At 55.6% G+C, this 16,480-nt stretch overlaps 1 protein-coding gene across 3 annotated transcripts in view; it reads right to left on the bottom strand.

Moving 5' to 3' along the window:
* Positions 1 to 16,480, bottom strand: part of Rps6ka2 (ribosomal protein S6 kinase A2) — a 187,907-nt gene that overhangs the window by 32,365 nt on the left and 139,062 nt on the right. For all 3 annotated transcript variants that reach the window (XM_090337844.1, XM_090337842.1, XM_090337843.1), the window contains 3 exons: positions 13,938 to 14,054; positions 6,206 to 6,287; positions 197 to 277 (listed from right to left, as the gene is read on the bottom strand). In XM_090337844.1, the coding sequence (XP_090193970.1) occupies positions 197 to 277; positions 6,206 to 6,287; positions 13,938 to 14,054 (280 nt within the window). The remainder of the gene's footprint in view (positions 1 to 196; positions 278 to 6,205; positions 6,288 to 13,937; positions 14,055 to 16,480) is intronic.

The raw sequence follows: 16,480 nt of genomic DNA, 5'->3' as shown, positions 1-16,480 counted from the left end.
TCTGGAAGTTTCCCGGTGAACCCCGCCCCCCCCCCCCCCGGACCTCGGGCCTGTGAAACTGGTGGAAGATCCTCACTGCCCCTGGGTCCTGAGCTCCGCACATGGCCCTGTGCCTCTGGATGCCAGAGGGGCGGTGTGGCGCCAGCCTTGGGGGGGGTCTCTCCACCCGCTGACAGCCAGCCCTCTGCTCACTTACCATAGTGAAGCTTCACAATGAAGGGGTGATTCACTTCCGCCAGGATGTCTCTCTCCATCTTGGATCTGACTCGGTCTCGAACTGCAGGTCAGAAGCAAAAGTGGCTCAGGGTGGGATCAAGAGTTTGGAGGAGAGACAGGCACTGGTGGCTCGCACTCGTAACCCTGGCTACTCGGGAGGCTGCGATCTGAGGATCACAGCTCAGAGCCAACCCAATCAGGAAAGCCCAGGAGACGTATCTCCAATTAGCCACTCAAACTGGGAGCGGAGGAGTGCTAGCCTAGAGCCAAAGGCTCAGGGACAGTGCCCAGGCCCTAAGTTAAAAAAAATGTTTAGTGGCTCAGAACAGCAACTCCACCGGCCTCTTACTGCTCACGTGACTTGCAGAGTGTAAAGGCCACCCCTCCATTTAGAATTAGTCGTTATCTACATTCTGATACATCTGATTCTTCCCTGTGACTCTGCCTCTATTTCTTTTTTCTGTCAGTTGTGAGACTTGAACTCAGGGCCTGGGCGCTGTCCCAGAGCTCTTTTGCTCAAGGCTAGCACTCTAACCACTTTGAACCACAGATCCACTTGTGGTTTTCTGGTGGTTGACTGGAGTCTCACAGGGACTGTTCTGTCTGGGCTGGCTTTGAACTTTGATCCTCAGATCTCAGCCTCCTGAGAATCTAGGATTACAGGTGTGAGCCACCGTTCCCAGCCTCTATCTTTTTATCAACAAGAACACTGGATACAAATTGTAGATGTGAGGCATTTTACCCCTAGGTGCGTTTGTATAATAAGACTTTTAAAGAGGGACCTGGAGTTTGGCCTACTGGTAGTGCTTGCCTAGCATGCACCAAGACCCAGGTTCGATTCCTCGGTACCACATACATAGAAAAAAGCCAGAAGCGGTGGTAAGGCTCAAGTGGTAGAGCTCTGGCCTTGAGAAAGTCCAAGGACAGTGCTCAGGCCCTGAGCTCCAACCCAGGACTGGCAAAAAAAAAGAAAGAAAGAAAGGAAGGAAGGAAGGAAGGAAGGAAGGAAGGAAGGAAGGAAGAAAGAAAGAAAGAAAGAAAGAAAGGGAAGCATGCATTTCTTTCTCACTGGAATCTAGTGCTAGATCTGAAAAACAGCCAATTCCTCACGAGGCCTTGGCAGTCACCTGTTAACATCTCCTCCCCGCATATCATTTACAGCAATCCTTTTTTCCTAAACAAGGAACATTATAGTGATTGGTAAAGTTATTTGCTTTGCTTCCAGAAGAGACTAATTCTACATCTTTTTCTCTCCTTGTAGAGCAATCCTCTTGGGAGCTGGACTGATTGGCTAGATATTTTGGGGCCTGTGGTATCTCCATCTTGACAGCCCTGAGGTATGGCTGTCCGGCCTTCTCCAAGGGTAGGACTCTCTCCCTACCATCAAGAGCTTTAAGCTCCTGCAAGAATAAAATAATCCACAGGGAGTCTTCTGGCATAGAGCCACCTGCAGTTTTCCCACAGCCTTTCATCCACTGGTGTCAGCATACAGACACAAATGGGGAGTTGGTGGGGCCCTGCTGTGTGGGCCAAGCGTGGAGGGGATGCCCCACATGCGCTCAGCAGTGGACAGAGAAGGAGATGGAGAGGCCAGAAGCCTAAGAGAAGCTCTGTGGCTTAGATAGCAGCAGTGGCTGTGCAGCTGGCCTCCAGGGAGCTCAGGGGCCAACTAGAGACTTCCCTCACCCGAGGACCCTCGGGGAAGGGCCCTCCTCCCGCCAGCCACAGAGAACAGAGGAGAAAATGACAAGGGACGCGGCAAAGCCTCTCTGCCAGCTCCAGCCAGTGTGAACACAAAGAGCTCCAGAGGATTTAGTGGGAGGAAAACAAAAATCAACACATCGAGGGACAGTGCAGGTGATGCCAGATAATGAAGACCACAAGGAAGGAAAGACATGTTCTCAAATTAAAAGCACAAGGCAGAGCAGGAGGCCCAGATTCTGAATGTGGTGGGCTCAGTCCAAGGACAGTGCAAAGGGGCAAGGGCTGTCCTCTCTTCTAGATGAGAAGACAGCCACCTCTGGCTCTAAGCACCTGCTCCCACATCTGGCTCACTCCACCAGGAGAATCTCAGTCCTGGGCCACAGGGGCCATGGGCCGGCTGCAACAGACCTGTGGGCCTTTGGGCACTGGGCCGGGGCTGCCGGAGACAGGACCTCGGTGGTGCCAGCCCGGCCCCTCTCTCCCTGACCTCTGTCTCAGCAGAGTGGCCCCAGGTTGAGACAGGCCTGCGTGACACAGGTAATTACCATCGTGTCTGGTATGCTGCTGCCGGAAGAGGCAACGCAGGAAGCCGGGGCCCGGCAGAGCTGCAGGCCTGGGGCTGCCTGCAGTCACAGGACGAGTGGAGGGCACGGACTCCACTACCGCCCCGATGGCTCAAGGAACCTCACCGCCGCAGGTCACGCTTTCTCCATTGGTGAAATCACCAGCACTCCACCAGCAAGAGGGGAGACCAAAACCTGTGCGTGGAATTGCCCTGCATTCCCGGAACCTGAAGCCATCCAACGGGAGCCTCACGGCTCCATGAGCTGGCCCAGAAACACAATCCGTTCAGTCTCGGGCAGCCTCGGAAGCTTGGTGTCCGAGCAAGTCAGTGCTTTTCTAGTGAGGCATCTCACAGCCCCACAGGCCCTGTGCACAGGCAGGGCAGTGCAGGGCCTTGCTTCCCACATGGGGGGCAGAGCACCTCGGGACTGTGCCCCGATCACGCTCCCCCTCCCCTCGCACACCCACCGCCCCGCCGCCCTCGTGGCCAGCCTCCAGGAGGCATGTGAGGCACTGCCGGGCTCAGATCATCATGGCGCTCACTGAATCAAAGGTCTGGCCATGGTCACACTATTTTGCTTCACCATCGACAGAACCCAACGTAACCCCTTCCCTTTGAGAACATGGGCTTCCATGAAAATGGCTGTAATGTAGGCGTGAAAACAGTGAGGTCCCACTGGAAAATTATTACTGCAAAGAACTACTTTGTATAAGAAGATCTGCTCAAGTTGGGCACAGTGGCTCACGCCTGTCATCCTAGCTACTCAGGAGGCTGAGCTCTAAGGATCGAGGTTCAAAGCCAGCCTGGGCACTAAAGACCATGAGACTCTTAACCACCAGAAAATGGGATGTGGTGCTGTGGCTCAAGGGGGAGGGTGGTAGCCTTGAGCTGAAGAGCTCAGGAACAGTGCCCAGGCCCAGAGTTCAAGTCCCACGACCAACAAAGAAAAAAATAAAGATCTGTTCAGAGCCAGATATGATGGCGCATCCGACGTCCCAGCACTCACAACGGCCAGCAGGTCCACCTTGAGTTTAAGTCAGAGCTTTTCGTTTTTCTTTATTTGTGTCTTGTTCTGTTTTATTGCTGATCACAGAGCTTGAACTTGGGTTCTGGGTGCTGTCCCTGAGCTCTTTTGTTCAAGGCTAGCACTCTACCACCTTGAGCCACAGTACCACTTTGGGTTTTCCGAAGGGTGATTGGAGATAAGAGTCTCATAAACTTTCCTGCCCGGGCTGGCTTTGAACTGTGGTCCTCAGATCTCAGCTTCCTCAGTAGCTAGGATTACAGGCGTGAGCCACTGGTACCTGGCTTAATTCGGCTTTTAAAAAAGACTATCTCAAAAAGAAAACCCCTGTCTCCTCCCCCCAGAAAAGAAAAACAGTGAAAAAATTCCCCCGACCCCAAATAATAAAACAAAAACAAAAACAGCTGGGAAATGGGGTATGGAAACCAGAATTCTACCTCCTGAAGACCAGGGCCCAGACACTGTGCTTAATTTGCATGGCCATCAACTACAAGCACCTCACTGAGAGTCCAGAGCCGAAGCCCAGGATTCCACCTAACACCCAACTAAAGCGCAGCCCTCCTGGCTCTCCCTGCTACGGAAAGGCCTGATTCCAAGTCCTGAGCCAGGGAAGTGCTATCATCTTTACATGTAGCCCCACAGAGAGAAAAGGACCAGAGATGCACAAAGCCAACCACCTCTCGTGTGTGTGTGTGTGTGTGTGTGTGTGTGTGTGTGTGTGTGCGTGTGCGCACGCGTGCATGCGTGTGAGAAGGGCACCCCTTGTGGATCTGGTCCTTGGCACACATGACTTAGAACCGCTGCCTGCAATCACTCTCCGTGAGTCTCGCACACAGAATCTGTCCATTTCGGGAGCCCGCAGATCCTCAGATTCTCAAGTGGCATGATTCCACAGGAGGCAGGGAGGGCCAGGAAGAGGGAGGAAAGGAGCCGGGCGGGAGCCCGCACACACGCCTGTCAGCTCTTTCCTCCTTCAGCTGCAGCACAGCTGATGACCCCTAGGAAATGATTTGTCACCTCTTTAAGGAAGAGTAGGGAGGGGATGGGCCTGTCATACCAAGCTTGCTCAAAGGTAGACTCAGGCTGTCAGCTCCGTTATCCTCCTCGTCAGATTGCTGACCACCCCCTCCCGTCCCCATCACTACCCCCCTCTCCACACTGGCAGCTAGCACACGTTTTGATAGACAACCTGAAGTTTAAAAATTATTTCCATTCGACGCCCCCCCCCCTTTAATTTTTCTTTGGCAAGATGCCTTGGAGACCTCCCCAGAGGCGGGGTTGTCTTTCCATCCTGGGGGCGCACAGAGCTGGGGGTGTCACCATCCCTGCCCTCCATCATGTGGCTAAGAATTCCCCACTGGCCTGCAAATGGGCAATGGTGAAAATGGGAGCTGGATGGTGGGCACTGGGGAAGGCAGCCGGCACTGGCAGTGGAGAGGGGACTCTCCCTGGAGCCCACCCCTTCCCCCGGGAGGAGCTGGGACAAACTCTGGACCCAGGTGAGGCGTGTGATATGATCCTCGAACATCTTCTAGGTTTTCCTTAGGAAAATGAGACTACAATTGGATTTAGGGAAGTTTCTGTTCTCGAGTGTTAGACCATTACTGAAAACTAAAACGCTAATGGATGGCAAATGATGTTGGGTTTTCAAGTTGACTTTGAAAGGAACATGAGGAGATAGACATTTTTCTTTTCTTTCTTATATATATAGATCATTTTCACAATATGAAAATGTTAGGCCCATTGGTCTAGAATATTTACATTGTAAATATTGCTAAAAGTCAAGTATATTTGGGGAGGGGTTGGTTGTATAGCTGAATGTAGAGCATAGAGAAAAAAGTTAGTGGGCACAGCCGCTGCTTCATTTCACATTACTACCTGCTGGAGTGGCTCTGTCTGATGTGTGCACGGACGTGTGTGTGTGCATATGCATGTACAACGGGCTGCAGAAGGCACTGGCCTGTAACCACCGAGCAGACACAATTTCATGTGTAAGTTCGCTCCGCCTCCCGCCTTCAAGGGTGGTCTGCGGTGTAGCTGGCCACTGCGGGTTTCTCTTCCTTGCCCGAGAACGCTGCACTGCGCAGACAGCACGCCATTCTTCAGCCACCAGGCAGCAGTGCTTCCCTCACTGCTCCGCTGAGAGGTGGTGGGGGTGTCGTCTGCGTGGTGGGACAGGCTCTGTGGAGACCTGCTGTCCACTCCTGCCCGTCCTCTACATCCGCCACACGATGAGCCCCTCTTCTGCAGGAGCCACAGCCGCCGCCCTGTTACCACAGGCTCCGTTCCAGCCCTGGTCCCCAGCGCACCCTGCAGGCTGGTGGAGCAGGGGCTGCCTTTCCTGGGTGTGTATGGCATGGACTGTCTGCCCCGTTGAGCTGGTGCTCAGGCCAACGGTCTCGACAGCCACACATGCTACACACAGTCGGAGCAGCCTCCTCCTCCTCTTCCTCCTCCTCCTCTTCCTCCTCCTCCTCCTCGCTGCTCCCCTCCCCGCATGGCTCAACAGGGCCGAGCATGTGCAGAAGATTGGTGTTTATGCTCTTTGGTGTTGTGGGAACTATGCAGACATAGTTTTGGTACTGGGGAAATCGTTGCACTGTTTGCTATTGACCAGCATGCCACGTGCCCCATGCTCTCCTGGAGAGTGTGTGGGGCATCTCACAGGGGGAGCTGGGCGCGCGGGTGCCACTCACCTTTCAAGGTGGCTTTCTTAAGGACTTTCATTGCGTACAGCTGGCCAGTGTCAGGTCCTGTGGCTTTCCTCACGAGGAACACCTGACAAAAAGAAACCAGCGTCTGACACTGACCACACGTCAAGCTCATTGTCCCCGAGACAAAGGACACTCAAGGAGATTCAGAGAACGTTGACCAACAAACACCCGCGGGCACCCACCCAACAGGAGATGCAATGGGCAACTTCACATGAACGTCAACCCGCCTTCGTGGGACAGACCTGTGCTTTTGACACCACTACTTCCTTTTCTTTTTGAGTCAGGGTCTCAGAAGAGAACAGAGCCTTGCCCTGGCCCATGTGGGAGAGTGTGGATCTCTGTGCATCTCTGTGCGCGTGTCCCCACAGCTGGACGAGCCCCAGGAGGAGGCTGCTCCCTCGTGTGTGGCTGAGGCCTGGGGGCAGGGCGTGGCTGCTCTAAGGCCACCCCTTGATGTGGTGGGCAGAGATGGGGCTGCAGTGGTCAAGAGAAAGTGTGCCAGGGTCCCTGCTGCAGGGCCGCCTTGCCTTGTTCTAGCTCTTCTCCTGGACGTTCCCCTGGGGACCTGGTCCTCGGCTCCCTTCTCTACACTAGCAGAGGTCACACTACCCCTAGCCATTGGGAGACAGCTGGGAGAGAAGGAGGCGTGTGTCCCCAGCGCTACTCTTACGCTTGTTTTCCAAGAAATGGCTTGTTTTCCTTTTTATTTTTTTTACAAGGGAAGCACTAAGCTTGGGGCTTTGTGATGGGAACCAAGGCTCCGGGGTTACCACCCGCCTCTGTCTGTCTGGCCTTCCCGGGCTCCCGGGCAAGCCTGTTCCAGGATGGTTCTGATCAGTTTCCCTCCTGACTGAGCCCTGGACCTTAGGCCTGCCTTGTGGAGCTCAGGCACCCCAACTCCCGATAACCAGGCACCTCGTGGGCCTCTGGCAGCCACAGCATGGCAACAATCACCCGGCAGCTGAGCCAGTCCACCCCACCCGTGGACACTCTTCTAGTCCACCACAGCCATGTACACTCTTCTAGTCCATCCCACCCGTGGACACTCTTCTAGTCCACCACACCCGCGGACACTCTTCTAGTCCACCACACCCGTGGACACTCTTCTAGTCCACCACACCCGTGGACACTCTTCTAGTCCACCCCACCCGTGGACACTCTTCTAGTCCACCACAGCCATGTACACTCTTCTAGTCCATCCCACCCGTGGACACTCTTCTAGTCCACCACACCCGCGGACACTCTTCTAGTCCACCCCACCCGTGGACACTCTTCTAGTCCACCACAGCCATGTACACTCTTCTAGTCCACCCCACCCGTGGACACTCTTCTAGTCCATCCCACCCGTGGACACTCTTCTAGTCCACCACACCCGTGGACACTCTTCTAGTCCACCCCACCCGTGGACACTCTTCTAGTCCACCCCACCCGTGGATACTCTTCTAGTCCAACACACCCGTGGACACTCTTCTAGTCCTCCACAGCCGTGGACACTCTTCTAGTCCACCATAGCCGTGGACACTCTTCTAGTCCACCCCACCTGTGGACACTCTTCTAGTCCACCACACCCATAGACACTCTTCTAGTCCACCGCACCCATGGACACTCTTCTAGTCCACCCCAGCCGTGGACACTCTTCCAGTCCTCCACAGCCGTGGACACTCTTCTAGTCCACCCACCCGTGGACATTCTTCCAGTCCACCACAGCCGCGGACATTCTTCCAGTCCACCCCACCCGCGGACACTCTTCTAGACCATCCCAGCCGTGGACACTCTTCTAGACCATCCCAGCCGTGGACACTCTTCTAGTCCACCACAGTCGTGGACACTCTTCCAGGCCACCCCAGCCGCGGACACTCTTCCAGTCCACCACAGCCGCGGACATTCTTCCAGTCCACCCCACCCGCGGACACTCTTCTAGACCATCCCAGCCGCGGACACTCTTCCAGTCCACCACAGTCGTGGACACTCTTCCACCCACCCGTGGACACTCTTCCAGTCCACCCTACCCGTGGACACTCTTCTAGTCCACCCACCCGTGGACACTCTTCTAGTCCAACCCACCCGTGGACACTCTTCTAGTCCACCCCACCCGTGGACACTTCTAGTCCACCCACCCGTGGACACTCTTCTAGTCCATCCCACCCGTGGACACTCTTCTAGTCCACCCACCCGTGGACACTCTTCTAGTCCACCACAACCGTGGACACTCTTCTAGTCCACCACAGCCGTGGACACTCTTCTAGTCCACCACAGCCGTGGACACTCTTCTAGTCCACCCACCCGTGGACATTCTTCTAGTCCACCACAGCCGTGGACACTCTTCTAGTCCACCCCACCCGTGGACACTCTTCTAGTCCACCACACCCGTGGACACTCTTCTAGTCCACCACAGCCGTGGACACTCTTCTAGTCCACCCCACCCGTGGACACTCTTCTAGTCCACCTACCCGTGGACACTCTTCTAGTCCACCCCAGCTGTGGATACTCTTCTAGTCCACCCACCCGTGGACATTCTTCTAGTCCACCACAGCCGTGGACACTCTTCTACTCCACCCCACCCGTGGATACTCTTCTAGTCCACCCACCCGTGGACACTCTTCTAGTCCACCCCATCCGTGGACACTCTTCTAGTCCTCCACAGCCGTGGACACTCTTCTAGTCCACCCACCCGTGGATACTCTTCTAGTCCACCATACCCGTGGACACTCTTCTAGTCCACCCCAGCTGTGGACACTCTTCTAGTCCACCCCACCTGTGGACACTCTTCTAGTCCACCACACCCGTGGACACTCTTCTAGTCCACCCCACCCGCGGACACTCTTCTAGACCATCCCAGCCGCGGACACTCTTCCAGTCCACCACAGTCGTGGACACTCTTCCAGGCCACCCACCCGTGGACACTCTTCCAGTCCACCCTACCCGTGGACACTCTTCTAGTCCACCCACCCGTGGACACTCTTCTAGTCCAACCCACCCGTGGACACTCTTCTAGTCCACCCTACCCGTGGACACTCTTCTAGTCCACCCACCCGTGGACACTCTTCTAGTCCACCACACCCGTGGACACTCTTCTAGTCCACCCCACCCGTGGACACTCTTCTAGTCCACCCACCCGTGGACACTCTTCTAGTCCACCACAGCCGTGGACACTCTTCTAGTCCACCACAGCCGTGGACACTCTTCTAGTCCACCCACCCGTGGACATTCTTCTAGTCCACCACAGCCGTGGACACTCTTCTAGTCCACCCCACCCGTGGACACTCTTCTAGTCCACCACAGCCGTGGACACTCTTCTAGTCCACCCCACCCGTGGACACTCTTCTAGTCCACCACAGCCGTGGACACTCTTCTAGTCCACCACAGCCGTGGACACTCTTCTAGTCCACCCACCCGTGGACATTCTTCTAGTCCACCACAGCCGTGGACACTCTTCTAGTCCACCCACCCGTGGACACTCTTCTACTCCACCCCACCCGTGGACACTCTTCTAGTCCACCCCACCCGTGGACACTCTTCTAGTCCACCCCACCCGTGGATACTCATCTAGTCCACCCACCCGTGGACACTCTTCTAGTCCACCCCACCCGTGGACACTCTTCTAGTCCACCACACCCGTGGACACTCTTATAGTCTACCCCAGCCATGGACACTCTTCTAGTCCACTCACCCGTGGACACTCTTCTAGTCCACCCCACCCGTGGACACTCTTCTAGTCCACCCCACCCGTGGATACTCTTCTAGTCCACCCTCCCGTGGACACTCTTCTAGTCCACCCCATCCGTGGACACTCTTCTAGTCCTCCACAGCCGTGGACAATGTTCTAGTCCACCCACCCGTGGATACTCTTCTAGTCCACCACACCCATGGACACTCTTCTAGTCCACCCCAGCTGTGGACACTCTTCTAGTCCACCCCAGCCGTGGACACTCTTCCAGTCCTCCACAGCCGTGGACACTCTTCCAGTCCACCACAGCCGCGGACATTCTTCCAGTCCACCCCACCCGCGGACACTCTTCTAGACCATCCCAGCCGTGGACACTCTTCTAGACCATCCCAGCCGCGGACACTCTTCCAGTCCACCACAGTCGTGGACACTCTTCCAGGCCACCCACCCGTGGACACTCTTCCAGTCCACCCTACCCGTGGACACTCTTCTAGTCCACCCCACCCGTGGATACTCATCTAGTCCACCCACCCGTTGACACTCTTCTAGTCCACCCCACCCGTGGACACTCTTCTAGTCCACCACACCCGTGGACACTCTTATAGTCTACCCCAGCCATGGACACTCTTCTAGTCCACTCACCCGTGGACACTCTTCTAGTCCACCCCACCCGTGGACACTCTTCTAGTCCACCCCACCCGTGGATACTCTTCTAGTCCACCCACCCGTGGACACTCTTCTAGTCCACCCCATCCGTGGACACTCTTCTAGTCCTCCACAGCCGTGGACACTCTTCTAGTCCACCCACCCGTGGATACTCTTCTAGTCCACCACACCCGTGGACACTCTTCTAGTCCACCCCAGCTGTGGACACTCTTCTAGTCCACCCACCCGGACACACTCTTCTAGTCCACCACACCCGTGGACACTCTTCTAGTCCACCCCACCCGTGGACACTTCTACTCCGCCACAGCCGTGGACACTCTTCTAGTCCACCCACCCGTGGATACTCTTCTAGTCCACCACACCCGTGGACACTCTTCTAGTCCACCCCACCCGTGGATACTCTTCTAGTCCACCCACCCGTGGACACTCTTCTAGTCCACCCCACCCGTGGATACTCTTCTACTCCACCACAGCCGTGTACACTCTTCTAGTCCACCCACCCGTGGATACTCTTCTAGTCCACCCACCCGTACACACTCTTCTAGTCCACCCCACCTGTGGACACTCTTCTAGTCCACCACACCCGTGGACACTCTTCTAGTCCACCCCAGCGGTGGACACTCTTCTAGTCCACCCCACCCGTGGACACTCTTCTAGACCATCCCAGCCGTGGACACTCTTCTTGTCCACCACACCCGTGGACACTCTTCTAGTCCACCTACCCGTGGACACTCTTCTAGTCCACCCCAGCTGTGGATACTCTTCTAGTCCACCCCACCCGTGGACACTCTTCTAGTCCACCCCAGCGGTGGACACTCTTCTAGTCCACCACACCCGTGGACACTCTTCTAGTCCACCCCAGCGGTGGACACTCTTCTAGTCCACCCCACCCGTGGACACTCTTCTAGTCGACCACACCCGTGGACACTCTTCTAGACCATCCCAGCCGTGGACACTCTTCTAGTCCACCACAGCCGTGCACACTCTTCTAGTCCACCACACCCGTGCACACTCTTCTAGTCCACCACACCCGTGGACACTCTTCTAGTCCACCACACCCGTGGACACTCTTCTAGTCCACCCCAGCGGTGGACACTCTTCTAGTCCACCCCACCCGTGGACACTCTTCTAGTCCACCTACCCGTGGACACTCTTCTAGTCCACCACACCCGTGGACACTCTTCTAGTCCACCCCACCCGTGGACACTCTTCTAGTCCACCCCACCCGTGGACCCTCTTCTAGTCCACCCCAGCCGTGGACACTCTTCTAGTCCACCCCAGCGGTGGACACTCTTCTAGTCCACCCTACCCGTGGACACACTTCTAGTCCACCACACCCGTGGACACTCTTCTAGTCCACCACACCCGTGGACACTCTTCTAGTCCACCCCACCCGTGGACACTCTTCTAGTCCACCCCAGCGGTGGACACTCTTCTAGTCCACCCCACCCGTGGACACTCTTCTAGTCCACCTACCCGTGGACACTCTTCTAGTCCACCCCACCCGTGGACACTCTTCTAGTCCACCCCACCCGTGGACCCTCTTCTAGTCCACCCCAGCCGTGGACACTCTTCTAGTCCACCCCAGCGGTGGACACTCTTCTAGTCCACCCTACCCGTGGACACACTTCTAGTCCACCACACCCGTGGACACTCTTCTAGTCCACCACACCTGTGGACACTCTTCTAGTCCACCACACCCGTGGACACTCTTCTAGTCCACCCCACCCGTGGACACTCTTCTAGTCGACCACACCCGTGGACACTCTTCTAGTCCACCCCAGCGGTGGACACTCTTCTAGTCCACCCCACCCGTGGACACTCTTCTAGTCCACCTACCCGTGGACACTCTTCTAGTCTACCCACCCGTGGACACTCTTCTAGTCCACCCCAGCGGTGGACACTCTTCTAGTCCACCCCACCCGTGGACACTCTTCTAGTCCACCTACCCGTGGACACTCTTCTAGTCTACCCACCCGTGGACACTCTTCTAGTCCACCACAGCCGTGGACACTCTTCTAGTCCACCTACCCGTGGACACTCTTCTAGTCTACCCACCCGTGGACACTCTTCTAGTCCACCCCACCCGTGGACCCTCTTCTAGTCCACCCCAGCCGTGGACACTCTTCTAGTCCACCCCACTCGTGGACCCTCTTCTAGTCCACCCCAGCCGTGGACACTCTTCTAGGCCAGCCTTCCGGCCCTGGCTGAGGACTGTTGGGGATGAATGCTCGCTGAGGGCCATTGCGTGTGCGAGACACATCAAGCAGCAGCTCCGAAAGGCCAAGAGGAGTGACCCTGGCCTCTGTGTTCAAGCTCTGCTTCCTACAGCATTCTTCCTGTGGTTTCCTACTCTTCTAGGCCCAGTGGCTCATGCCTGGAATCCCAGCTCCTCCCTACTCTTCTGACTAACGGGAGGCATCTGCCCCACTGCTATCTTAAGTAGGCTCTGTCGTCTACATTTTTCAAGATGGCTACTCACAGTGAGTCCGCAGTCTGTATCCCGAAACACCACTTGAACCACATTCAACAGCCATTCTACGAATCCTACATGATGGAATTGTTCGGTGCAGGGCTTCGCTTGGCAGTGAGAGGGGAGAACTGTGGTGAAGGTGCACCCAGCACAGAGGGTGTCATGTTAGAGTCAGGACTGCTCCGTTTTCTCTGAGGAACGCTAGCTCTGTGCTGCAGTCAGGCCTTGTGTTCAGGAACTGAGTTGTTAGAGCCCTCGTCAGCGGGGAACACTAGTGACACTAAGAAATTAGTACTGGTATAAATGGCCATCACCATAACTGAAAAGTGCTTCTTGACACTCAAGGAAGAGCCAATGTTCCTGATTTTCTGAAAGGAATTGGCTTTTATTTCTGTAATTTGAAGGGGAAAAAAGGACAGAGTTTATGCCTTCGTTGATCCCTCGTACAATTATGTATGTTAGCCTAGCATGGACTCTTAAGTAGGGGAGCTGAGGATTTGTGTAAGTGACCAGCAGGACAGGAGAGGAGCCAGACTACAGACCCTGGCCTCCCAAGACCTCAGTCAGGCCGGCCAGTCTGAGGGGTTTTTATTTCTTCCTTTTCTGATTCTCCTATTTCTTTCTTTCCTCTGAAAGTACTATTGGGGTGGCCCTCTAAGCATCATTGGCTCAAGTTCGGTGTTTTTCCTCTGGTGATGAGCGTACACTCGGGCAGTTCCCAGAAGCAGGTCACACCCAGGACGCTGTGAGGACAGAATTCACCCAGATTGGGGCGGGTGTGGGGGGGTGGCCACGGCTCCCGCAGACACGGCCCCGGCGGACCCATGTCTGTCCGGGATGTGCTCAGTTCCATTCCACCAGGTCTGCCCAGGGTTCCTTTCTGCTCAGCCAGTCAGAGTGGAGCTCACCTTCCCGTAGGATCCTTGTCCTAAAACCTTGAGCAGCTCGAACTGGGAGGGGTCTGCCTTCTCGAAGCCTTCTTTCACATGAAGACTGATGTCAATCTCCTTCACGACGCCTTCCTCCTACAAGACAGCGCAGTGCTGGTGAGAACAGCAGCCGGGAGCCCCGAGTGACCCGGGCACCCCCCGCCCCGCCCGCGGCCATGGACTGCCAGCACTGGACTTGGAAAGCTGGGGCCCCAGGCAGCTTTACGGAGCCATGGGGCCGCACGGCCTATGACTGTGCGCCAGCCTGCGAGGCTTACTTTGTTTTCTCTGGGGAATTCTGTCATTTGGGCTTCTGGCACCCAGGGAGCTCTACATGCACTCTCAAGAAGACCCATTCTGCTTCTACGCAGTTTGGGTGAACAGCTCACAGCAGCTAGAACAAAACAGTCTCCAAGGGAATTGGCTCTCAGGGTCCACGCTGCTGAGGGCAACGGCATGGACGGGTCGCACACAGCCATCCATGGCACATACGTGGCGAGCTCTATTCCATGGAGTTCGCCCACAGCTCCATGATGAGAGTGACACGGACACTGGTGTCCTAATTATGTTTCGGAAGAGGCAGTCACGTGGTTTTTCTGCCATCCCAGAAACGAGATTCTACCCTAGGAAAAAGCGGTCCATGTCTATTAGGCCTTGACCAAAATCTCCACGACCAGAGTCCTGGAAGGCTATGCTGGGAGAGCATTTTCACTTCCACACCTTCGAGGATCTCTGATGGTTTGTAAGCGGTGTTTTCTCATTCACGACAGCACGTGAGTACCCGCGATACTGCTCCCCTGCCAGCTTATGGGCTTTGGAGGAGTTCACGTATAAGATACAGAACTGAAACTTTGTTTTGTCGTTGAACTTTTCATGAAGTTCATTTTTATTGCCCTTAAGGAGTTGTGCAGAGGAGTGTTGCATGTCAGTCTGTGGATACACCGTGTCCTGATCAGTAACCAGGAAACGCGCCTGAGTGTGGTACCCAGTGTGCGCCACGCTGGGTGACGCAGGGATGGACCTTCAGGAGAGCCTGGAGCTGCGCGGGGCGTGGCACCTCAGGGCTTGTTAGCCTTTCTAAGGTAAAATCTCCCACCTCGGAACAGGGTGAAGAAAGCCTCCTGGTGCCATGGGGCTGTGTGTGTGAGACAAGGAAGGTGAAGATTGATTTCACACCTAAGCCAACAGCCGGCTCAAACAGTGCCCCAGACAGCAGCCCACACAGGCCATTCTGGTGACACCAGAGGCTGAGGGTGGGCCGGCCCACTCAAGAAAGACGTGGAGACCCCATCTCAACCGATAAAAAAGAGAAGCAGAGTGTGACGGCAATGTGCACTGGCTTCCGGCTACGAGGCCTGCAGTCCAGCCAGCCCAGAGGAAGCTAACGAGAGCAAAAGAAAGGGCCGAGGGAGTGGCTCCCGCGTGGAGCACCTGCCTAGAACGGGGAGGCCCTGGGTTCCACCCCAGCACTACCACAAGAAACAAGCCCCCCAAGTCCACCGAACATATACGTTCTCTTCTTCTCCTGGACCAACATGTGGAGGAGAGGTGAGGGTGTCCATCCTTTAAATAAGACGAGAAATGCGTTTATTCTTTCCAGTGGTGGTACTTGGATTGAGGGCCTGGGCTCATCCTTGAGCTTCTTTTTCTCACGACTAGCACTCTGCCACTTGAGCCAGAGGGCCACTTCCAGGTTTCTGATGGTTAATTGGAGTCTCACAAACTTTCCTGCCTGGTCTGGCTTTGAACCCGAGTCTCAGATCTCAGCCTCCTGAATAGTTAGGATTACAGGTGTGAGCCACCGGCACCCAGCTTTAGAAATGCCTCTTCTGTCACAAAACAGCTTGGCTCAGGATCATCCTCTCCTCTGCCACCGGAGGTGTGGTGCAGACCTGTAGGTCCTGCGAACGCGCCCCTCCCTCCTGCAGCAGGTGGCACTGCCCGATCCAACATCATTGCTCACAGAAGCACAGCGCGGAGCCAAGCCTCCGCCCGGCCACATGCCCCCAGCACTCTGTTTCTGAGAGGTTTCCAGATCATTCCTGTCTCCCAGCAGCTCCCTTTGAAGATGCACATCCTCCAGTGTGGTCCACGCGCACACACAGCCCAGGGACACAGCTCCCTTGGTGTGGATCTGTGCCAGGGCCAGCCTGGCAGGAGCCTGAGGCCCCCAGACAAGGCTCTGAGGGAGTCCAGGGTAGATTCCGCCGTCTGCTCCACAGCCATTCCTGGTCTGGGAGACTGGACTCCGACACAGCGCCACACCTTCTAAACATCAGACCGGTCCCCGGGCTGTGCCCAGCTCCCCACACCACCACACCCTTCTCCCCCACTGCCACCTTGATTGTGGCTCTACCATTTCCAACCAAAGGTGTAGACAGGAGTCTCCAGCATTTTGTGTATAGATTCTTGAGAAAGTACAGCCAAGGCCCACCCACCCTTCATTCCAGTCCCCCGCATGACGAGACGGTGAAACAGTTAAGTTCTCATTTAAGATCAGAAGAACTTCAACTATCACGAGA

The sequence above is a fragment of the Megascapheus bottae genome, chromosome 8 (assembly GCF_031878675.1).
Source record: "Megascapheus bottae isolate mThoBot1 chromosome 8, mThoBot2.hap1, whole genome shotgun sequence".
Classification (NCBI taxonomy): Eukaryota; Metazoa; Chordata; class Mammalia; order Rodentia; family Geomyidae; genus Megascapheus; species Megascapheus bottae.
Note: the sequence above shows the minus strand (reverse complement) of the source record. Positions and strands in the feature narration are given on the sequence as shown.